The sequence below is a fragment of the Pteropus medius genome, unplaced genomic scaffold, assembly GCF_902729225.1.
Source record: "Pteropus medius unplaced genomic scaffold, Ma_sr-lr_union100, whole genome shotgun sequence".
NCBI lineage: Eukaryota > Metazoa > Chordata > Mammalia > Chiroptera > Pteropodidae > Pteropus > Pteropus medius.
This window is the reverse complement of record NW_024342467.1, coordinates 22,336,169-22,362,009: the sequence shown is the minus strand read 5'-3', so window position 1 is coordinate 22,362,009 and position 25,841 is coordinate 22,336,169. Positions and strand designations below refer to the sequence as shown.

At 36.1% G+C, this 25,841-nt stretch overlaps 1 protein-coding gene across 4 annotated transcripts in view; it reads left to right on the top strand.

Moving 5' to 3' along the window:
- IMMP2L (inner mitochondrial membrane peptidase subunit 2) overlaps positions 1–25,841 on the top strand; it is a 694,672-nt gene that overhangs the window by 506,836 nt on the left and 161,995 nt on the right. For all 4 annotated transcript variants that reach the window (XM_039862777.1, XM_039862778.1, XM_039862775.1 and 1 more), the window contains one exon: positions 20,429–20,531. In XM_039862777.1, the coding sequence (XP_039718711.1) occupies positions 20,429–20,531 (103 nt within the window). The remainder of the gene's footprint in view (positions 1–20,428; positions 20,532–25,841) is intronic.

The window sequence follows — 25,841 nt, the reverse complement described above, 5'->3', positions numbered from 1 at the left end:
GCATAAATGATTCAGCTTCTTTCATTGACTGTGTGCTTGAAAGTTTTCGTCTTTGGTTTGTTTGTATAATTGTTTCTTCTTTTGCATCGTAACTGGATACCGGAAAGGAGGACACTGGTAAAGGCTGGTTTTGGGGTGTGGGTGGCTCACCAATATTTTTAGCAATGCACGTGCTATAGAAAGTAACTCTCGGAATTCCTGCCTTCTAGGAGAAATTTCTCAGTGCATTTCCCATGGTTTCAGTAGAGGAAATTATTTTGATACATATTTGCTATTCCATCAAACGCCTGAAATAAATACACGAATTTCCCAGGGAATCTTGAATAGAAATTGAAGGATTAGACAGGTCAAAGTAGATAGCAGTAATAGTTGTCTCTTCCTTCTGTGATAACTGTGGGTAAAAGCTAGAGAAAATATTCCGTGTGTGTTGGCAGAGCAGAAAATAGGGATATCGTCGTCAAGATTGGGGAAGTAAAAACAGATGCACTTTGGTTCAGTGGCATCCTTTTTAGACCTGATCCCCGGAGGGGTTCGCAGAACTCCCTCTGAAGCCTCTTTTATCCAACTTGTTTTTTTAGGGGTATTTAGCATTGATACCTATAAGCCTCTTTATTTGTACAGGTTCTGATGTACTGTGTGAACGGGGACAAGTCATTTATTCTATATTCTTCTGTTTTCATGCCCATGAAGGCAGAGTAATTCCCACATCATTGAAATTAAGCATGACTGCTACAATCAAGTCTGCCGAGGGCTTTAAAACCCTTGGAGAGAAAGGCAACGTTAGCATAAATTAATGCGTTTTGATTTACATTTTGTAATATATTTTTTTATTTTACTTTTAAAGCTGAATTTTGAATTTATGCGGTTTTTTTTTTATAACTTCTATTTTTTAGATTTAAACTTCTTACAATACAAGATAACTTAGGTAAATGGTGGTGAACAAGCATGCAATTCTTGGTTGAGTAATTTCCTTTTCTGAGGCTGTGTATATATCCTTATTTTAATTTCTAATCATTCATATTTATGACTCATCTTAAATAGTAAAAGGTATTTAAAAATACTTATGTTTAATGGTGACATCAGTTAATGAAATCCAATAAGTTTCAGCTGTACACTTTAACAGTAAGGCATATATATATATTTACACTGTGTGTTCACCTCCCATAGTTAGATTTCTTTCTGTCACCACATATTCGACCCCCTTTACCCCATCTACCTCTCCTCCCCCTACCCTACCCTCTGGTAACCACTAGTCTATACTTTTTAAATGTATATGTGGAATTATTGATGATTTATTTGAATGGTGTCTTGAATAAATGTTTTGGTCTCTTCTGCTTGATCTTGAAAAGTTGTACTGTCAACATCTCTGTGGGAAGACGTGGATACACACAAATGTGTATGTGTTTATATACGTTATGTGTGATTCTGTATATATATATATATATATGCACACATACGTGCATGTATATATGTATATATACATGAATTTATATACATAAGAATATATATTCATACATAGGCATACATTTGTGTATTTATATATATGATTATGAATATTTATAAACATATAAACACACTTCATATATATTTAAGAGTAAATTGTAATGTTCTCTCCTAAATATCTTTGATTTTGGCACGTCCTGGAATTCCCCATGAGGTACCTTCTGTTATGTTAAATCTCATTAACGTGAACATGCAGCAGAATATTAAAATAAATATCGTAAATATCTTCCGTAATGACTAGGTATAATAACATTATGTGCCCTAACTGCCAGGATTATGTACTGTCAACTAAAAAGAATGAGTAAGAACAGGTTATCAAGTCCTACGTGTGAACTCCATCTGTTGATGGGACCCCCCACTTGAAGTCACTCATCACCCAAAACTCAGATTTCATAGATGAGATTCATCACCTTTCCCCGGACATGGCCCAGTTTCCTCCTTGACACAACAGTCTCCCCATGGCTCAGGCTTTGGATGATGGAGTCAGCTTTAATGCCCCTCCTTCGGTTCCATGATTAACCTATGATACAAATTTCAAAGTTCCCTGGATGCTTATTTTCCTCTTGTAATGCTGTCATCCGAAATAAAACTTTCCATCATATCTACTAATGCACGTCTGCTTGTCGGTTCATCGTATATTCTCCTAGGACCTAGCACTGTGTTTGGGTCAGTATGGGATTCGAATAAATATGTGTCAGATGCATGGATCAACACAAGATTTACTGTAATGATTTATTAAAACACAACTCTCATGAAGTTACTTTGCTGCGTGCAGATTCCCAGTGGGTCTCAGATGCCAACGGGAAAGACCAGACTCTCCTCACTGTAGCATTTAGAGCTCATTAACATCTCGCTCTCCTTATTTTTATCACTACTAACCTTCTGAATACTCTGTTGCAGTCTGGTTTTTAAATTTACCCTAATATTTTATGCTTCACCCTGAGTCTAGCATGCATCATTTTGTTATTTTGTGTTTTGATGCCTGGGTTGCTCACTCAAGAATGACCTAACCTGTCCTCTAAACCCAAAGCTTAACTGAAGTTCTTGAACTTGAAATTCCCTCTAGTCAGCTTTGGCCCATGCTGGTATCTTTGTCCTTGGCACTGCCAGTGATTTAATGGCAACACTGTTATTGTTTTTGTTTGTTTGTTTGTTTGTTTTTAACACTGCTGCTTTTCTTGAATGTAGTGTTTTTCCCAGATCATGCGAGTAAGAATCCACTCTTCCTTTTCCTTCAAGAATATAGACGTAGTTTATTGAATAGCGTGGGTAGGCCCAGTGGAATTTATATGCCCTGGGTGTCTGTAGGGGGAGGGTGCAGGAGGGGGCCAGGGCTGCCTGAGTGGGGCGGGAGGCCGTGTTTGGAGGTCTGCAGCAGGACAGAGAGCAGCTCGAGGGGCCTAGAGGTAGAGACAGCTCATGCTAGTCCCCAAGAGTAGCCTCTTACGGAAAAGCAAGTTCACAGACAAGGCCCTGGAGATGAATGATCCCTCCTTCAAACTACGGCCCTGATGTAGCCTGGCCCGGTGCCTCCCAAGCCGCAAAAGTGTGGGAATCCCACGGCCTGTTCTCTGGCTGTCAGCGGGTCAGAGGTTTGTCAAGTTCCTTTAGGTAAAATCATGTGACCCCCATTACATCCTATTATGCTACGTAGTCCTGTCTCACAAGGCACTTCATTTGAGGCCATCGATAACTGAACTTCTATGAAAATGAACTCACTTTTCTTGTGACCGAGAATATAATTATTTCGTCTACCTCGAGGGCGCGATTTTTCCAGACCCCCGCCCGAGTCACCGGACTGGCACCCTTAGTTCTCCCAGCCGAGCGCAACCTGGTTTTGTCCCCACGCAGCCCTTTGTCCCCGTTCCGTGCCCCTCTCCTGCTGTCTCTGCCACACGGACGCCTCCATTTTCTCAAATGCCCTAGATTTCCTCTGGACTCAGGACTTCTGCGTGTGCCCCCAATCTGCCTGAAACGCCCCTTTCCTTGTCCACAGACCCCCGTCACTCTCTCAGACGTACCCAGATTCCCCTAGTACAAGCGTACGTGGCTCTCAGGTATCTGTCATTCACAGTCCTCGGCATAGCTAAGACATCACATTTCTGAGTGATTACCTGATTACCGTCCATCTTTCCCACGAGATTGGAAGTTCCTCGAAAAGATGGATTGTGTCTGTTTTATGTCATTGTTGTATCCCAGCGCACAGTGCCTACAAGGCACTCAGTATATTTTTATTAAATTAAGCGAACTGGGGACTTAAATTTCCCTTGTGATTCTAGTTATTTTACTACAGAGACGTACGGAGCATGTCTGGAACATTGTTATCCCTGGTATCTAAACCCTCTAAAATGCAAAAGAAACCAAATACACACGAAAAGATTTCTAAGCATCAGTAGTTGAAAACAGGACTTCTCTAGTTACGTAAGTATACATTTAGCCAAATAGATGGGATACCGTTTCTCCCTCGGCATGGTTTTTAGAAACCTTAAATTCATCTTAAATGTCAATATTTGCCCAATTCCAGGGAAGGTTGTACACAGAAATTATCTGAAACCTCCTCAAAGCCTTTTAAGTTCTAGTGGAGGGAGGGTAATGATTTCACTACTCAGCTTTGTTGTACAGAGTTTTCTCAGTAGGATGAGCACTAAACCAGTTCCCAGAAAGTTTATGTTAAAGGACAAATGTTCAAAGAATTATTCCACGAGACTTCTCATGCCTGGATCTTCAGAGAATGCCCATGTGGTTTCGTGATCCAAAACTATAAATAATTTTGAAGAGGAGAGAGAAGTTAGATGGCTTAATAAGAAAAGGGTCAGTTTATCCTGAACACTGAGGTTGCTGGATGCAGAGATACTGTTCATAAAGATAAGGCTTTTTTTTTTTCCTCTCTCTCTCTTTTTGTAACGAATTTTGTGTATTAGAAATACCTGCTTTGACTTTCTACTTTCCCAAGTTTACCAATAAAGCAAATGACACGTAATATTTGAGTGCAGCCGCAGAGGAAAAAGTACCCATGACAAATGTCTTCAACTCCTCGTTCTCACCCATGAGACACGTCCAGCCAGGCAGGAAGCTCGGCCAGCCCTGTCACATGAGTAAGTCCTGGCTCCTGCTTGTCCTCTGCCTGTCCTTCCTGGGAGTGTCCTCAGCATCACATTCTCCGACTTTTGGGTTTGGCCCCCACCCCGCTCCAAACATCTCCCTTCCACTGTTGCCATGTTCCTTCTGGAATGCAAATCTGATCACTCTTTCATTTAAAACCTTTAAATGGCTCATAACAACAATAACAGGTTAATATAAAAGTTTTATGACATGCCACGCACTATTCAAAGGACTTTACATATGTTAGGTCATAATCATGCCCCGAGATGTGAATCAAGAGCTGATATCAGTCATCACTTTGGTGCAATAATCAAGTTAATGTTAACTGAGTGCCTATTTTGACCAGGTGTATTACAATGTTAATTCATCTAATCCTAACAACATCATATGAATAAGGACGATCTATGTATATAGAACTGAATCACTGAATAAGGGTGAAGTAACTCGCCCAAGGTCAAGGCCAGTAAGTAGACAGCACTCAAACCCAGGCACGCTAGCCCCGAGTCCACGTTCTGAGACACCGCTCCTGCCACCTGTCCAGATCAGCTTCCTACTGTCAGAGCCAGGCTCCCAGGCCTCACCTTGCTCTTCTCTCCAAGGTCAGTGTTCGTTGGCGTTGCATCCTCCTGTCTTTCTCCTCATTCCGCCACACTGGACAAAACAGATGCTCTCTTAGGCGAATCCTTTGCCTGGACTAGCTTGATTGACTCAAGCTCTCCCTCTCTCTTCTGTGAACCGTTTGTCTGTGGTCTGTGACCTGGGAGCTACAAGGTTGCAATCTAGCAACACCATGTGCTTTCGCCTCCAGTAGCTGAAATGTATACCTAAAAGAATCAGCCCTGGTTATTCCCAAACATGTTTATGCTAATTGTGCGTATTATTGTACCCTTCTAATTTAACTAAATATTATACAAATTGATGAAACGTGAGTAAGAAAAGCAGTAAAGTGTTTTGAAAAACTAACCTATGATGCGTTTGCTCTTTTAAATGGCTGTCGAATGTGGCAAGACAACTGCGAAAGCCCAGGAAAGATCTGTAAATGTCTAGAAAAACTCTGTGTTCGGATTTTGTCGCAAATATCTTAAATTTTCACTCCAACGTAAAGAAACTAAAACAGAATTATAAACAGTGTAGCATGAGTATGGTTTAGAAAAGATCCTCAGAACTTTAACGCGTAGATTTATATACTAAGAGAATAGCTTTCCTATCTCAAAAGATTGATGAATTGATTGTGCATTATGTGTTTTATAATATGATGATATGATTCAGAAATGAAAGTACAATTTTTGGTATAATTCTGTGACTTACCAATTTTAAAAAAAAGTAACCGACAATTAATAATCTGGATGGTGTTGGATAAGAAGATTTCTAATCTCTGAAACACGGTACCATATTGTAGCATCACACTAGTGATTTTAGTTGGGGTTTCCTAATATTAACCTGTGAGACACTTTATGATCTCTTGTTTTCACTTTTGAACACTCTAGCCTTTTGCCTGATAAGCCTTTTCGCAATCTTCTTTTTACTAACTCCGATTCATCTTTTTAGGTTTAGATATTATCTGCTCTGCAATTTTTTTTCCAGATGTCCCAAGACTGGCTGGCTATATGCTCCACTAAATGTCTATTGCAAACAACCCAGGGAAAAAAAATATTGTAATTAAAAATTTCGAGGACATGATGAATGTATTCGTCTTTTTCACTTTTTTTTTGCTTTCGTGAGGAAGACGTTACAAGACAGTTTAAAAAAATATATGATTATAAGGATGAATAATAAGCTTTTCTAATGCTATTATTCTATCCAAAAATAAAGGACCATGACCCAAAGATTAATAATATTATGATACTGAGGATAGAACCCACATGACAAAGGGAATTATGCAAAATTTTGTTTTGGGAATGATTGGCTCCGAAACTTGTCATTTTTTTTTTTTTTTTTTTTTAGGTATTATGGTCAAGCTGATCATTTGTAGGAAGGGAAGCTGTTAATAATAGATATGCAAGTGCAAGGCAGGTTACTAAATATAAAATGTAACTGAGACAGTAAATAGTGAAGTCAGGTTTAGGTGGATGTGGAGGTTTCCATGGTAAACCTATTTCATCTAATCAAAGCAGTATTTTGTAATCCTGAAGAGCATATAATTATAAGCACTTATTATCTAAGTGGGGTGATTTTTGATAAGGTGAGACAGGAGTGCTTTTATCAGAACGAGGTGGGTATCCAATCAGAAGATACGGAGATTATGTTAATTATGTGGTTCTGGTGCTTAAGAGGGAACACGTGCTTCTCTTGGACTCACTTTCCCTGGCAAATAGCCGTTTTCCCTAAAATATGCTAGAGCTGTAACTCTGAGTATTAAAATGTTTTTGCTTCCCTGGTGATCCTTCTATAGCAAGCCCCCCAAACAGTGCAGGGAGCAGATTATAATTAGGTCCCAGAAAGAACTGTCACCCCAAAATGATGTGGCCATATATATACCATGTGTTCTTAAATACTATCTCCGTGGTAAATGGAAGCTTGGTCGAAAGCGGAGATACCTCTGGAGAAGATCAGTTACATCGAACGTATCTGCAGGAATGCTTTCTGGTGACAGCTGGCCATTTACCTGGGTCCATTTTTGCCCTGGGCCGCTAGTCTGATGAGGATAATTATGTCACTTTTTTGATCGACACCCTTCAAATGTCCCCCATTGTCTACTGAATAGAGTATATGCTTCTTGGATGGATATTTAACGTTCTCCACAGACTGTCCATCTCCAACCTACAGAGCTACCTTTGCTGGCTTCCATTCAAGCGCAGTCCAGCCAAACCAAAAGAATTCAGCGTTTTGCTAACACAACCTTCGATGTCCTTTATTACCGTCTACATGCCTTTTGTCACAGTTTGCACTGCTCATGACAATATCTGTATTTTTCTGATTTTCCAGATTAGGGTCAGCCCCATAATAATTGACCTTTTTCTCAAAGGAATATAGAATAGTAAAGTGCATAGGCTTTTACTTATCTGGATTCAAATCCTTTACTATTTTTCTTGTTTGACAAAGCCTAAATTACTGTCATTGAGTACACTACGTGGCCCATAATAAGTAGTCAATAGATAGTAGATTATTATCATCATTGTATTGCAAATCTAGATTTAGCACATTCTGTTTTGTGTTGTAGTTTCTGTGTACTTACTTCATCTCTTGTTCTATAGAATAAGGTCTTTGAGGTCATTCGTTCCAGACTTTTTAATCCTCTAAAGATCCTCCAAAATGTACATTTTAGATACTCATTTAATAAATGCAAATTGAGTCGAATTGATAGAAATGTATTTCACTAATCATTTTACAAATTAACCATCAGATGCGGCGTAATCAAACACTGTACGTCTCGATGATACTTACTCTCCACGTAATCTTATAGCTTCGGTGCAAACCAGCCTCTAAAGTTCGTAAAATGAATCCATTCAGGTAGTGCTGATGCCAGGTATCTAAACTTTATGTATATACTTTGAGTTATTTTAGTTTATAATCAGGAATTATGACTATTTCTATAAACTATAAGCCATCGATTTTCTTTCAGTGATTCATTTTATTATCTGATATGTTACTGAGTGAATTTACTATCTAAAAACTAAGACAAAATGGTCTTCAGTAATCAAAATGGCAACTAATAGCCTTCATAAACAGTTATCTTTCACTGAATACCCGTACCAACATTCAATTCCAGTTTTTCTAAGAATTTCATAAATGAGGCTTCCATCAACGTGGGTAAAATGCCCACAAGGAAGACTTTCAAAAAGAAAACCTTGACATTTGGTTTTCACCATTTTGATTTTTAAAGATCAATCAATACAAAGTCTATCACGTTGACAAACTATTTAGTCTATCCAGGTCTGCAGTTTCTTATCTGTAAATAGGATGTATTGCTTGAAGATTTCTAAAATCCTTATCAACTTGAGGTATTATATGATGCCGTTATCAAAATGAAACAGCAACCGCTAATCGTTTATAGCAGTCCATGAAGGACTACTCCCAGAATTCACAGTCCTCCATCCATTTAGTCAATATGTGTTTATTGAGCACCTATGGAGAATACAGGCAGGCTCTGTTTTAGGGAGTCAGAAAACGGTGTTGAACAAAGTAGTTAGAGTCTCTGCTTTGTAGAATTTACAGTCAAGTGTGTAGGGGGTGACGAAACTCGAGTAAACAGTGAGATGGATTATACAGCTAGGAAGCAGATGGGCGCCATGAAGAAAAGTATGCCGAGGAGTAGAGGGTGACAGGAGGAGCTAATTTAGATAAAAAGAAGACATTTAAACGGGAACAGGGCACCCAGGTCAGACAACGAGCCTGGAGGAAGAGCGTTCCATGCGGGGACTAGCATGTGGAGGAAAGGGCTGGCGTCGGCAGGGCAGGGGCGCCGCGCCGGAGGCTGCCCTGGGCGGAGGTGGTGAGAGATGATGAGGCTGAGTGTGTAGAGAGGGACCAGGCCACACAGGACGGTGACTCCAGGTGAGGCGCTTTTGCCCCACAGGGGACATTGGGCAGTGCCCGGCGACATATTTGGTTGTCAAAACTGTGAAGGGTGTGTTACTGGCATCTATTGTATGGAACGGGGGTGCTACCGAACGTCCCAAACTGAACATCTCTCACGACTGAGAATCATCTGGCTCAAAATTTCCATAGCGCCAAGGCTGGGGACGCCAAACGTAAGGACACATAGGTCACGGGAAGAAATCCGGATTTCATTCTAAGTGTGATAGGAAGCTCTTAGAAGATTTTCAACAGCGCAGGGGTCTGACATGACTGGACTTGTTGAGTGGAGAAGGACTCAAGATGGAGGAGAAGAGAGACATGAAGCCAGGGAGGAGGTGACCGCAGGGGTTCAGGAGGGAGATGCCAGTGGCTTGGACCAGCATGCCAGCTAAGGAGGAAGGAAGTCATTGTTGGGCCCTGGGTGTAAATTAAAGTGAAACCTGATTTTTTTTTTCCTTTTAGTTACGGTTTTTCTCTTTGGTTTCAAAGTTTCACAGGTGATTTATATTATTTAAAGTTTACTAGGAGGACAGCACTTGGCCTACGTGGCAGAACATCAAGAGGATGTATGTGTCCACAGAGGACTGACTCTTTAATTTATGTCTTCATGGCAATATGAGAAATTACCTATTTTTAAGATTTGCTTTATCTACTTGAATCCAATTTCTAACAGGTCAGACGTTCACCATACAAACTCAGTGGATATAGAAGTCAATTTTATGCTGTTTAATATTATTCCGGGTTACATCAGAGGTTTAGTGAAACCTCATTAAAAGTGACTTTCTGTTCATCCTATCTGAATGGGACATCGTCTGAATTTTCTCTTTTATAATAGAAAAGCCAGGCTTACACTCACGAGCACATTTCTTGGAACCTAAGAGAATGGCTCTCTCTTTACTTGAGTCTTAGGTCATTGATGGCAAATATTCAGAGATAAGTTTGAAACGAAATATCCTAGGAAGCTTTAAGTATTCTTTATGTTTACGGCAAAGCCATTTGGCGTCTGGACAGTCTGATCCATAACCTCATTCACGCTTTGTATCCAGGGAATTCATAGTAAGGGCCCTGCCATTGTGTAAGGGTCCTATGCAGAGAGAAGAAAAAAACATCTTTTCTGACTTTCGAGCAATTCACTTACTTGTTTACATAGGAATTGTGATATCGCAGACATTATAATATGGATTTATAAGACAGGTTCGTGAAGGCTGAAGCAATTTGGGATTGAATTAGCAAGATCCCTTGTTCGGTAGTCTATAAAACCTAATTTATTCTTATTTATATTTTATGAAGAATAATGTGTAGTTGTCAAATGCGTAATCTAATATGGTAACTCTTTTAAGAAGTCATTATATTCTCTATAATATTATTTGTTTGAATGAAACTGTTAAAGACAAATTAAGGAAGATTTGGTTGGAAAAATGATTCATGATTAAACTACTTCCTGCTGACTTTGATTAGGTAGCTCTACTATTTTGCAATACTGATCATATACAAAAAAGGCTCTCCATGCAAATTTAACCAGTTTCCAACTGGTTCTTGTGACGTTGTTGTATATAGAAATGTCATTGGTAGGTAATTAAAACTTAAAAAAAAAAAGTAAATGAAAAGTTATGTTCCAAAGATGGTGCGTCATGCTACACTTTGAAGATCAAATAGCCTACTAACCGTTGTATGCGATAATGAGTAGCGTTAACAGAGAAACAAATTCTCAAAAAATAAAATTGCAGGCCTCCATAAAGAACAAAAGAAAACAAAGCAAATCAGTCAGTTCATCTGCCTTGATTAAAGAGTTGTCTTTGTGTCCTAGAAATTCTAGCCTAAAACAAAAAATATTAAATCATCAACTCCAAAACAGGAGTACAAAAGCAGATGGTTTCCAGATCTTTCCACCCATAAGAGGATAACAAGTTTCATTCTGAGGACTGAGGAGAATGGTGGCCAAGTTCTTTTACTGTAATAAACCCAGGAAAAAGAAGTGATTTTGCAGCTGGAGGGTATCTTCTGATCCTTTATGAATTATGTCAGGGAGGACCAGAGCAGCCTCGGCCCATCAGCAAGTACCTTCACCCTCACATCTTTCTGTCTTAATTTTAATAACGGATGGGGCGCAACCCCTCAGGACGCTGAGAACATTTCGATGTTGTTGTTCTGTTGTTATTGGTTTTGTATTTTTGTTGTTGCTGATTTTGTGTGTGCGCTTTGTTTTGTTTTGTCGCTTTTGCCTTTGAAGAGTGGCCGATGTGCCACCCCATAATATACCATTGTGACATAAAGATTCTTTTGACTTATAGGGACTGGAAAAAGAGCAAACGCTGTTTCTTTCCTTTTCTTAAAAGGAGACACGAAATTCTCATGGGAAAGATATCCTCTCTATACTAAGCACAGTAACGTCCTTATCATCAAGGACAAGAAGTAGAGATGGAGAATATTCTATACAAACAGATCTTGTAAAATAATTCTTATCTTCCTTTATCCCCTCCCCTACGTAATTCAGTTATTTTTCCATAATTGCTTCTCTTTGTTCAACCTACTGTAGAAACATGTAGGTTCTGCCGTTTCTTTGGCTCTTCTTGTCTTAGGAGGGCTCCCAGGTCATGTAAAATTCATATATATTTGTATACAGTAATTCCTCATTTAATGTGATGGATAGGTTCTAAAACTTTAAGCAAAATGATGTTTAACAAAATCAATTTTGCCATTCGCTACTCGATATAAACAAGAGTTACTTTCCTATGGGATCTCAACAATGTTATAACGAAATAACATGAACAAAACGACATTATTCAAGGGCCCACTGTACTTTTCTCCAGTTAAAATGTTTTATGTTTTAAAACCTTTAGAGGGTAGAGGTTTAATGTTGCCTCCCATGTGCCTTTTTTTTCAGTCTATGGAATCAATACTCAACTTTCTGGATACTGAAGGCATCGCAATATCATCATAACTAAAACAGAAATGTTTGCTAATAGATATCCTACTGGAACTCACATTTGGCAAATCCTTTGCATAGTACAGTTCCCTGAACCACCAAATTTAAACCAAAGAAAGGTCTATAATTTCGTAACTCGTAAAAAAAAAAAATCAGTATTTTAAATAATAGTAAAAGAATCTGGAAGCTACATGTACACATCTGGATTGAGGGAAGACTTTTTAATGAAACTGAAGGAAAATGAGAGAAAAATCGATAATAATGTCTTTGGAATGAAATAATTTAAATATATTTAATTTTTCTGTACAATTATAATGACTGGATAGCTTCATTAGAAAGTGACTTAAAAAATACTTGCCTTAATTTATGATTGTCTCTCTCAAGGAAATAATGCGCTAAGGAAAAATAAATCTTTCTCTCCATAAGTGAATGTGATTTGAATTCCATACTGTCTTATTTACCTATCAGCTTTTATCTGTTCTCCATATCTCTACTCAACTATTCATAACACCTTCCCTGACTATTCCAGTGTAAAATCATACCTTTGAACACCTATGCAGTTAGCAAAATCTGACATTTATTCATTTATTTCTCCATTCATCAACTATTTTCCTTGAGAGGCTTGTTAAATTTTATCTATGGTCATTTAGACTGCCATTTATAGATGTTATAGACCATTTTTGTTGCTTATGTTTTGAATCATGGTGTAACTTATAATGTCGGTAGAGGGACAGCATTTTATGCTTTTCTGTGCCCTCACCCACACCATTTTTACTGTTTCGCATAATAGCCATTCGATAAATGTTTATTTATAAGAAAGAAAATCAGAGTTTCTACTGTCACAGAGTTCATAAGCTCATCTTCATGAAGTGACCATAGAACACATGACATCACACAGCATAAACTGCCGCCCACTGCTGGCTTGATCAACATAGCCGAAGTTTGTGTTATATACACGGCCTGTTCCAGCACGAATGAAACCTAATGTTTGGCAAATGTTGACATCTTTCTTCAATTTGCACTATAATTGAAGTGATTTTCATTGTCAGCCATAGATATTTTCAAGATGTGTGTTTAACAGGAGAAAACATTCTGTGTATCAAGGAAATTGTTACATTTATGCTCCCATAATCCATATTTAGAAAAATAATACCTCAAGAATATTCATCACTAAAAAAAAAAATTCTCAGCTGTACTGAGCATTCATATTAAATTTAAAAAATTAATTCTGCAACTGTATTGTAAAGATGTACAAATCTAGCTTTTAATTTAAATGAACTAAATAGATTTGTTCTGATCACCTAGCAACCATCTACAGTCTATTTAGAAAATGACATTTCATTTTTTTCTAGTGAAAAGATGTTAAGACCTATTCTTCGGAATCTCAGGTAGTTATGATCCATGCTCAATGGAAAGGAAATGGTGGAACCTGGCTTCTCTAGTCTTTGCCTTGCCACTAACTCACTAGGTGACTTCATCTAATTTTTTTTTTTCGTTTTTTGCCTCTATCTGTACAAAGAGGAGCTATATATAGATCATTGCTGGGGTCTTTCCAACTGCGATCCTCAGAAACATAATCACTTACCAGTAGCTATGAGTGATCCTACTTCCTAGAAATATCATCATCAACCTAGCTTAAACTCTCTGTCTATTAATTCCATACACTTCGTATGGAAATTCCATACAAGGAAAGCAGTATTGAGTCTCCACACTTCAGCATTTGGTTACTAAGTGAGCATGACAGTTGGCAGCCTTCAGTTAGGAAAGAGAATGGGTATGTGGAGTAGCAAAAAAGCGTGCCATGTCGTGAGAGCAAAGAGGTCTTGGGAGGTTTTAGAATATTGGTTCTGACCGTGGATTTTAAGAAAGAACATTTATCTTTATTTATTAAAGCATTTCAGGCTCACTTCTCGGCTTAACATCCTTCTATTGGATAAAATACGCATCGATGGCGTTTCATGATCAGGTCCCACAGAAACTTCAATCTCATTTCACAGAGCTGATCTCATTTTGTCTGGTATTAAGACAGCTATTATCTTCCTGATTTATTTTATTATTATCAAATTCTCTGTGTCCTTTCGTTTTACGTATCTCTCTTAGAATGTAGCTAGAATTTTTCCTCACTTGGACAATCATGTTTTCCAATTAGCTAGATTAGTCCATTTATTTTTATTATGATTATTGATATATCTGGTCACCATCTTATTTCCCATTTTCTATTGCTCCCCCTTTTTCTATTTTTTTTTTGTATTTCACTGCATTCTTTTTCATTAGCTGAGTTTTTTAAATTGTCCCCCCCCACCATGGATTAGGACATTATAAACTATATATTTTTATTATTATTAAATTGTTTTAAATGCATACAAAATCTAAACAAAATCTAAAGATATTATATCTCGACTCTTCACTAGAAAAGTTTAAAAACCATAGAAAAATGTATTTTTAATCACTTCCCTCCTTTCTACAGGTTGTAAGTCTTCTCTGGTCTCTTCTTACATGAGGGCACCGATCCCGTCATGAGGCCCTGTCCTTATGACCTCATCTAACCCTAATTATCTCCCAAAGGCCCATCTCCGAAAACCATCATCCTGGGGAAACGGGCTGCAACATATGAATCTTGAGACATAACTCAGTTTATAACACAAGGTAATTCAATTATAAATAATAGTCTTTTCAAAAAATAATGCTGGAAAATTTGGATTTCCATATGCAAAAAAAAAAAAAGAAAGAGAGAAACTTGAACTTTTTTTCTTATCATATTAAAAAATGCTAAAACAATAAAACTAGAAGAAAAAATAGGGGGAAATCTTTGCAACTTTGGATAATGCAAAGATTTCTTATGGTGTAAAAAGCGTGTACCATAATAAAGGGGAAAAATGGCTAGATGGACTTCATCAAAATTAAAATACCGTTTGAAGGAAAAAAAACTTAAGAAAATGAAAAAAATCATTGCCACAGATTAGGAGAAAATATTTGCCAAAACCTATATCTGATAAGAGTTATATCCAGACTATATAAAGAAATCATATGATTCAATAATAAGAAGAAAAACCACCTAATTTAATTTTTTAAAACTAATAGTTCACCAAAAAAAAAAAAAAAGCAAATGACAAATAAGTACTAAATGCACATTAAAACAACTACATGCCCCTAAAATGGCTAAAATTTAAAAAGAACGATAATTATCCAGTGTCAGTGAGATGTAGAATGTCTTGGACTCAGACATTGCTGGTGTAGCTGCTTTGGAAAACAATTTGACAGTTCAACAGAAGTTTAAACGTTTAGTTACATGACCCAGCCATTTCTCTGACAGATACCCAAGAGAAATGAAAATGTGTGTCCACACAGATACTTACTCTCAAATGTTCATAGCTGCTTTACTGACAATAGACCAAAACTGAAAGTAACTCATGTCCATCAATTAATACTTGAGAAACAAATTGTAGTATATCAATATAACAGTAAACTATTAAGAAAAAAATGGTAACAGATTACTAATACCTGCAACAACATGGGTTGATCTCAGGCATTAGACTATTAAGCCAGAAATAAAGGAATACCCATTGAACAATTCCATTTATATTCGTCCCTCTATTTATGCAGTATATTTTTAACATGAGTTTTTTTATAGTGACTTTGTGCCAATTAAAAAGAGAAGATTGACTGCTTTAGATTATAGTACAGACCCTGACAGTGAATAAAATTTATTTTGTTTTTTTCTGACTTTTCATCAGTATTTTTTGTGAAATAACTCTTTTTATGACTTATATTGGCCTATTTTTTTGGTATTTTCTTTTCATATCGGGAGACACTTTCTACATGGTTTTCTTGTACGTTAAAAAAAATACGCGCGGATTGGAAAATCCACATAAATCGATGGACGGGTGTACGTGGAAGTATAGAAAACGCCAATCTGTGGTAACAGAGGGCAGCTCAGCCATGGTTACATTGAGCTGAGGATGGAGATGGTGGCAGATTTGCCTGCAGAGAGGCACAAGGAAACTTCTGGATCATTCAAGTATTTTATATCTTCATTTAATGATTATGTGATTATGTAGGCTTTTGATACTCTGAATTGTTTGCTTAAAATGGCTGAATTATAGTTAATGTAAATCATACTCTAACAAGGGGACTCTTGTCAATTTAATTGTTACACTTTTGAGGATAATCTACCTTTTTTTCCTCTGGCAGCTTCTCAAAAATTTTTGGGGGGAGGTCTTTAGTGTTCTGCAAGTTCATTGCAATGTATCGAGGTGTGATTTCTGTCTACTTATTTACTTGTGATTCATTCTGACTCCAGAATCTTTGCATTCATGCTGTCATCAGTTCTGAAAAATTCTCTACCACTGTCTCTTCAAATATTACCTCTTCCTTGTTTCTTTTTATTCCCTTCCTTTGGGACTCTGATTATACCTGTTATATTTTCTAGTAACGTTCTGTATGTCTCTTTAACATCTTTTATATTTTCCATTTCTTTACCTCTCTGTGCTAAATTCCAAGTAATTTTTTTAGGTATATATTACAGTTTAATACTCTTTCCTTTAGTTTATATCACTCTGCTTTGTAGTTCTCCAATTTAATTATATATTTTAAATTTTAGAAGTACTGTTTGGTTCTTTTTCAAATGTCTGTCCTTTGAAAATAGGATAGTGCGCTTGCTCATGTTTTTAATTCCCTTTTAAATTCTAAAAATATTTAAATATATATATAATTTATATTCTATGTTTGATAAATCCAGTATTTTAAATCCTTGGAGGACTAATTCTGCTGTTTATTGTTTGTCTTGATTCATTAATACTGGCTACATTCTTGTCAGTTCTGTTCTTTTGGATTCTGAGTTCCTATTGGCTGGGACTTCCATCTCACCTGAGAGCAGGATGTGCATTCTCAAAGGATATTTTTTTTTTTCTCTTCCAGGGACAAACCCTAAATAGGCAGGTGTCCTTCTCGTTTTCTTTTTCTGATGGTAGGTTACTTTTTTTCTAGACCAATCTGCAGGTGATGATAAAAAAGATCCAGTTTCAACTTCTGATCTTCCTGAGTCCTGAACCCCTCCTTGGCTTCTAGTCTCTTCATGAAAATGAAAACCAAAGATCTAGAATCCAGGGGGCAGTAAACATCCTCAGGGCAGCCACTACTTTGTACAGTGAGAAATTTAATGGAATGCTTTGAATAATAAAGAAAAAAATATTCCAATCAATCATGAGTTATTGACACTAATTACCTAAGTTAAGAATATGATTATGTGTGTGAGTTTGGGAAATACTTTGAATATGAATGTGTTCCTTTTTGTTGTATCAAGGATTAAATTGACAATTTTGTATTCAATTGATGGCACTCAAAAGGTTTAGAGACCTAAAAAAATAACCATTGTTTTCAAAGTCGAACAAACGGGAGGCAATTGTTCTTCATTCCATTTATAAGACCCAGGTAACTTGTCTTGGTAAAGCTAGTACTAAAAATGCCTTTTTGTAGACAGGTAGTTAGAATACCACATAGAACTCATTTCTGAATGTCGAAACCGAAATTATTTGCAAGCCATAGATATATACAACCCTGTAGGCTGACACCTCACTTAACTGTTAAATCATCTAAAAGATTATCTTGTCTTTTATGTGAATTCAGGAGTACAAAGCTATTTAAAATTCCTTCTCTAGAGGAATTCTATTAGGAGTATTATATTTCTTTGGCAGTCCTAAAAGGAACCAGCTCAATATTTTATCATTATATTTTTTTAAAGCTACTTTGAGTTATTTTTTAAAATTTATATTGAAACCTGAGAAATAGAATATGCACTATGTATATGGCATGAATTTTACTAGGATTCTACAGCTCAGAAAGTGCTTTCACACCTGTCTGGTATCTAGATGAACCTCTGTCTACTAGTATTGCAACATTTCAAATGTGTAAGTGGTTAGTAGGTGAAAACACAAATATCTGGCTTGTGCTTTCACCTGCGACTTTGCATATTTGAATGTACACAAACAGTGCTTTCACACGTAAGTTTTAGAGTATCCCAGAAGGGCATAAGAATAAAAGAAAAAAATCAAGATTCATTGTACCATTAAAAATAGCCTACAGTCACAGTGTAACTGTGGGGAAAAGAAGTTATTGAAGCATAGCTCAGGTAATTTTATGCTGATAGATAGTAAAGGCTGAACACATTCTGAATTATGAAATCAAAGAAAATAGTGGAAAAAAGAAGACTCTAGTAATAATAACTACCAGTGATTGGGTTCTTCTATATATCAGAACTATATTGAGAGCTTTACTTAAAAACAGTCTCAACTATAAGAGAATTCATTTATTAGGGGTTTAGCACAAGCTAGGACAACTTTTCGCCATAGGTGCTATTATTTGCCCCATTTTGCAAACAAGAAAACTGATGTTTAGAGTTTCATCATCTTGCCCAAGATCACATACACTTGAAAGAGAAGTGTTAGTCAGATATAAAAGCCCAAATAGGCTGATGAAAGAGACTATGCTTGATAGCAGCTTCTCCATTATATTTTCATTTAACTGCTAATGTTCATCTTTTATGCTAGTTTTATTTCATAATTCTGCTTGAATGATTATTTGAAGAGACAGAATGGGTAATTGTTTTCTTTCTAAGTATTTATCCAAAATGACTCGTTTAATAAGGTGAGCAAATGCTTGGACTTACTGGGAGGGTGCGCCTTCCCGGAAATTAAGTGAAAGGAAAGGTCTGTTCCCCGTCATTGATACTTGATGTGGGATTTTAGTCCTTAGAGGAAATCCCATGGAAAAAGCAGTAGTGATGTCGAGAACTAATCTTCATTTTAATTAAAGAACACTTCTATTACAGAACATAGGATGAGAAGATGTGTTCAGCTTGTTTTTGCTTTTCTTTAAAAAGCTGAAAGTCTCTTTCCCAGTAGTAATTAAAAATTCACAGCAGTCGTGAACTGACTGTTGGCTTCCAATGACCACAATGCCGCTTCCTTGCGTGGATGATTTACTGATCTAAAGCGAAGTAATTCAGCACTGAAATTATCTTGAAAATTAAAAACCGTTCTAGATAATGAATAGTTTCCATTTCTACAGCACCAATTTATGTGCAGTTTTTACTATTTATGTATTCTTTTGTATATATACAACTTACTAACAAAAATGGTCTGATAGGGACTCCTCCTCAAAGAACAGTGTGCAGTGCTCAGTTTCTAGTCTTAACTCTATAGACTTGAGAGTGGCATTCATTCATTCATTCATTCATTCAACCCAACATTTATTGAGAAGCTTCTTTAGGCATTTTCCTGATGGCAATGGGAAATAAAAAGAAAAAAAAAAACAAAAAACCAGCCTCTGCCCCTTAAAGGATTTATTATTGTAGAATTGCAGTAATATTTTATTCTAATTCTATCTTTTTTATTTAACTGGTCGTATCTTAGTTTATTTAACCAATCCTGTGCTGTTAGATATTTAGAAAGATGACTTTTTTTTTTTTTTTTTTTTATTTTGCTATAAAAGGCCTATTTGAAACACTCCTGGTAATAAATATTTGTTCAAGTTTCTGATTATTTCTTTGGTATGGATTTCTACCAGTAGAATAACTAAGTTAAAAGGCATGAAGATTTTAGCCTTTTAAGAAATTTGTGGAAAAAAAATAGGTACACCTGGCAAAATAGGAAAAAACAGTTGTATCATTTAAATTGCCACCAATACTGTGTGAGAGAGCCTTTCTTATACTATTTCCTTGCCAGCCTTAAGAAATTAGAACGTTCCACTAACTGTATATAGATCACTGATCTTTAAATAATCTTCAAAACTGTTAAAACTTTTCTCATTTTTAAGAACAATTTATAAAATCAAATAGCGCTAAGCAAACATCTTCAAATGACATAGATAGTTTATGTCTAACAAGAGATCACCCAGTTTTTTTTTTTCTTATATACCCTGAATTTTAGAGTATTAAGAAGTAATGAAAAGTGCTATCAGGTGGTTTGAGAAGTTTCTTTGACTAAAAAAGATCAAGATTGCAGCTGACTAAGAGTTGAATATTGACTTAAAAGCAAATATTAGGGGAAAAAATAGATCTGTATTGTCAGGGCTTATTGAATTTCATAAAAAACAGTTAGGATATTGTGAATTGAGTAGCAAAACATGATGTTTCGTGCTAGTGCATTTTATTTAAGCACAAAATGTCTACCTACAGAAATATGGAAAAAAAAATGCTGTAGCTAGGTTCACAGAATCCTATCTGCATCTTAAAGAGTGAAGTTATGGCATAGCCTCATGACTGACCTATAATAATCTCTCGAATCTATGTAAAAAAGCATTTTTGCGCTCCCCACTTTTGTATACCTAGCTCTTTGATCTCTTTTCTGTTCTTATCTCATTGGTTACACTGTTTCTTTCTAGAACCATTGGACACAGAAAACGCTTTGTCAGAGTGCCCCGTGGCCATATGTGGGTCGAAGGTGATCATCACGGACACAGTTTTGACAGCAATTCTTTTGGGCCGGTAAGTCATCACGTCGCTGATACCACTGGCTTTCGAAGGTAGGAACAAAAGTATGTCGATCAGATCATTTGCCCAAGTGATCCAGCCAAGAATTACAAGGAGCTTCACAGTAGAGCTGTTTATGTTTGAAAATTTCCTTTTAAATATCATCAGAGATAATTTAAGCCATCCAGGTTCATGAGCGTGTATGTTGCATAGAAAAGAACGTAGACGATTCAGTAAAGTATGAAAAGATGCTTTCAGCTGACGGCTGACCCCAATGAGAAGGTCTGCTGTCTTCCCACCAACGTGCTTTGTACCTTATGTTTTCAGTTAGTGTTTAACAGAAGTAATGTGTAAAAGACCTATAGCCAAGGATTTTTTATACCGTTTGTTAAAAATGCAAGCATCGTGGAAATCATACCGGTAAGTAACATTTCGTCAGCATTTTTTACTAGAAATGCAGATATTCCTGATGCCATGTTTATACTATATCTAAAATTAGTGGTGAAGCTGATATTTTATATATTTTTTCATTTTGAATGTGTACAGAAATTCTCTACTTACGAACCCCTGCAATAAGTCATTATCTAAAGCGAAGAAGCTTTCAGTTGATGAAAATTACACCTGATTTCTAGTTGCCTGTGTATCTAAGAACTTGACTCTTCATTCATTAGATTTTCCTAAAGCTAGACATATCTGTCCTTGATGTGTTTGTATTAGGTGATATTGAATATCTTCAGATACGTTTGCAAGAGAAGTGTATCCAGAGTTTTGTCTAAAACTGAATGTTGGTGGTCTGTATAGTATGATAGAAGAGATGAGATCGGATAAGTTTATGAGTAAGTGGAAGAAAACTGTAAGAGACGACTCCTACCTTTTTTTCCTGGTTGTAATGATGATACAACTTTCTAAGTTCTTCCTTGCTTTTGAATCATATTTATTACAAAATACAATTTAATCCTTGTAGCGTATACCAAAGATGAGATGGACAGATTGGAAGTGGAGGTTACTTGCAATACGGTAGGAGTGATCGTTATGAACAAATTTAGCAGCAACTTGAAAGTGAAAGTAAATCCCCTGAAAGCAGTTTTTATTTCTCTCATTAATAATATCAAATCCATTTAATGCGTCATGTTTTTGGCCAAGTCCCCATTTAAAATGTTAGTTAACTTTCGTTTGGATTTTAATTGGTTAGGGTAGTGACTCTGAACTGAGGTGTTAAAAAGTGTTTTGTTATCAGTTGTGGGGTGTGTGGCAAATAATAATCAGTTTGAGATCGGTCTGCTTTTCCTTTATTAATAAGTTAGAGCCAATGCAAGATTAGTGACATCTTTAATATTCTCAGCGAGTTGTGTTCCACGTGTTCCTTGTTTGGGAGGGAGAGGGACTGAGGTGAGTTGCACCCGGCTCTCAGCATATCAAGTCCGCCCTGCAGCCTCCCCCGGCTCCCTGTCCTGCTCTGGACCTCATAGTAGCATTTTGAACCTTTGAACTGTGAGTTTACCCGTGAAAGTGTATCAGGTAGGGAAATATCCTGTCACTTACATCTTTAAAAAAAGAAAATGTAGAACCAGGTATGAAGGACAATGTGATTGTGTTTATTACAGTAAGAAACTACAGTTTGCAAAATGTTGACAGATATATCACAGGTAGCACTCTTATGCCCTTTGGTTTACATCATGTTTGTAAACGAACCTACTTGTTAATTATAACTTGAACCAGTAATATGAGTCTGAGGTACAAAACTACTTTGAAATTTAGTGATTCTTTACTTCCTTTATAATATATATATTCAGAGTGGCTTTTGATTCAGGGGTTGGACTAAGCTAGAGATTTCCATTTACTTAACTCGTTTTTTTTTGTTTTTTGGGGGGGTCAAAATTCGATGAAACTTTTCTAGAATTAAAGAAAATATTTGTTACATCACGGGTTAACCTATTTGTGTTTGATGAGTTATAGTACATAAATTTTTACTTTTACAGTGAGCTCTCATGTTCTGTGTTTCAACAGCATTTATAAGTAGGAAAAATAATAAAAAGTATTAATGCTGACACTCCCCAACAAGTTTTAAAAGGACGGAGGGAGAAAATAGTGAAGTAAAGTCCTGCAATACTTATTTAAAGCTAATCTGTGACGTTCGAGTATAGTGAATTCTTATTGCATTTTCAATTTATGAAAGGTTATCTGAATAATATGTTAATTATTTTAAAGTTTTTATAAATCTAATTAAAAACTAAAGTTTTTTTAATTCTAAAAAACTAAAATAATCTGGAATTTTAAAGTGCATATAGACTTGAAAATTATTATAAGTTTTCAATAATTTTCCATTGAATACTTTTTGGCTTATCAATAACACACTTGGACATTATATGTGTTTCATATGTCTGTAACCTCCAGGCTTGCTAGATGTTTGATTACGTCTCCCCTTGCAAGCAGGGAATGTACTTTTCCTGGATGTAAACAACCTATCTCAAGACAGCCAGGATTATCTCTAGGGTGCTTATCTTGACTTTGTGGATATCGATCGAAGGCTTTACCCTTTGTTTTCCTCCAAAATAACTTCAGCGGTATATCCAAATACATTTAACATGCTTTAACTCTTTGAATAGTAATTGTCGTAGAATCTACCCAGTTCATTTTAAATCATTGCCTACTGGTAATCCTAATGGAGCTGCCTATTTCCATATTGAAGTAGAATTAGGTATAATCTAAAGAAGAATTTAAAAAAAGAATGTCTGATTCTGAGTTTCCTTTTCTAGTTTGTTTTATCATTTCCTATTTATTTCTTAATATTTAAATTTTCTTTTCCAATCTGGCTTATTGCCATTATACGAAGCCTCTAGAGGGAATTAGATAGCTGTATGAGAGAAAGATGAATCATAGAATACAAATTTAAAAGAGCAATATGAAGTTATAATCACAGACTACATTGCAACAGAACGAGTTCCAACACCTGTTCTTTTAACTTGTCAGAATGCCTTCATGGGAGGCAACTAGTTAGTTGACTGTCTGATGAACATGGATGATATGTTATAACAAAACAGAAAATCAGATGACCTTGGTTATGGACCTTCTCAATCACTCAACTTGAATGGGTCTACGTTTCTTCATGTATAAAAGCGAGAGTTTCCTCTTTGACTCCATCTTAAATAGACAGTTGATAAAACGAGCAAATGTATTTATATGTGACTGTGTGGGAAATGTTTCAGTTATGAATATTGTGGAATATCTCAGTTCTAAACCTCTGAATACATCTTCATCACTCGATGATAGAAAACATCCTCTCTTCTCATAATAAGAATTCAATATTTATGACTTTCACTTAGGTTTGTAATGTGAGAAATAGCTTTTGTAAGTTTTCATTAAAATTATGATAAGTGTCCGGAAGTGTTTTTCAGTGTATAGTACTACTCGATTTTACCGGATTATGTATTAAAGATATCTGTTGGTTCGGATATGTAGGTTTATGATTGCTTGGAATATTTGAAAAACACTTTTCCTGGTCATTTTTTTTTTCCTCTGTGAAAGAAATGGGTATCTTTCCCTTTATTATCCCTACTTCCATGTAAATGATATTAATATATTTTCTGTTGTAGCTATGTTGTTGTTCTTTGCCAGCAGCCAAAGTAACTGATTACTTAATGAATCTCCTGCTTGCTTTAAATTGAAAGCACAGAAAAAGCAATGTTTTTATTTGTACGTGTACATACATAGCTGTGAATTTTCAAATAGTAATTTTTAACTATTTCAAATTAACACTCATCAATTAAAAATGCATGTCATAGTTCTTTGTTCTATTTGTTATAAATATTCATTCCAGCACTTAAATTTGAAATGTTCTCATGGATATTCATTTTTATTGGTAAAAAATTCACTAATGTGACTTCATGGCCTCCGTTTAGCTTGTACATTTTCTGTCTTTGAAGCTTTTTCTATCATTTTTATCTAGTTTAAGTCATGAGCCACTAAGATACTTTCACTGTTTAGAGTATACTGATTTGTTGTAAGGAATATGTGTTATCATAGAAATTCTAGTTATTTAGTATCTAAAATTAAAAATTTATTTTAATTTCACTGACCAAAGGACATTAGGGAAAAAACTTTTACCTTAAATATTTCAAGGCAAAGTTAACCTTTCCAAGATGTATAAAAGTATTTTGATTCTTAGTTTTGTGATCATAGTGTCACCTTGCGAACAATTTGTGTGCAGGAACCATGAAGCAGAACTGAACAATTTGTGTGCAGAAACTATGCATGATATGCTGCTTCGGTCTAAGAATAAAAACTGCAAGTTATACTAAGCATGAATTCTTTTGCATTCTAAGTCATTTGGAAAAGATCTAATCATTTATTTCATGATACCTAATTAAATAAAATATTAGCCCCGTGGAATGTTTTCTTGAAGGAAATATGCCTAAAAGGAGATGATAGTTTTAGGATAAACAAGTCTTAGAAATATTATTTATAATTAAATAAGCCGATGATCTGAAAGTGATGATATGTAAGAAAACGTTGAAAGGAAGATTAACATTCCATAGTATTCCTTTTGAACTTAATGAAGTTCGAAAAGTTTTTTACATTAAAAAAAGTGGGAAAGTAAAGGAGAGGAAAAGTTAAGTTCATGTTTTCATATCATGCAAGCCTTTCATTTACGTCTTTGAGACATTTTTTAGCATTTACTGTTTTTCCGGATTGGTTTTGGCCTGGATTCTCGTGGGTGGAATGGATCAGGAGAGATGAGGATTGTATTGACTAGAGAGAGGTTGCTCGATGAGGTGATGCATGTAGGAAATGAACATTTTAGGAGGTTTACTATCTAGTCATCCCTGTTTTTAAATTTATTTCCTACTTTATGTGTTTTTTGGTTAACAAGAAATATAGTACGTTCGCTGTAGGGGCAGCAAAATAAGAATCTTGGAGAGATGTAAGTGGCTGGAAGAAAGAGAAAGAGCGAAGTTGTGATATTTTCGAGACCTCGTATCAAGGGAGGAATTGGGATGGCGTTTTGGGAGATGTTTAAAAGATTCAGAAATTCTAAGGGTCGAGATAAAAGTCTCGGCCATTGAGGAGTGACTGAACCTGGGTGTCTTCCCAGTCCTTTTGTCACTACCATCAAGAAGTGTCCTGAAGCCTACGCAGAAAGAACACGTAAGAGGGTCGATAGATATGACTGAGGTGTAACTCCTACCTGCAAGGGGAGAGACAAATAATGAGGCACTTACAACACAGAACACAGTATAACGAGTTCTCTAAGTTGTGGGGGAGGGGGAGGGGATGGGGAGCAGAGTGTCTTAGAGTAGACATTTGTACACTAAAAACCCATAAGAA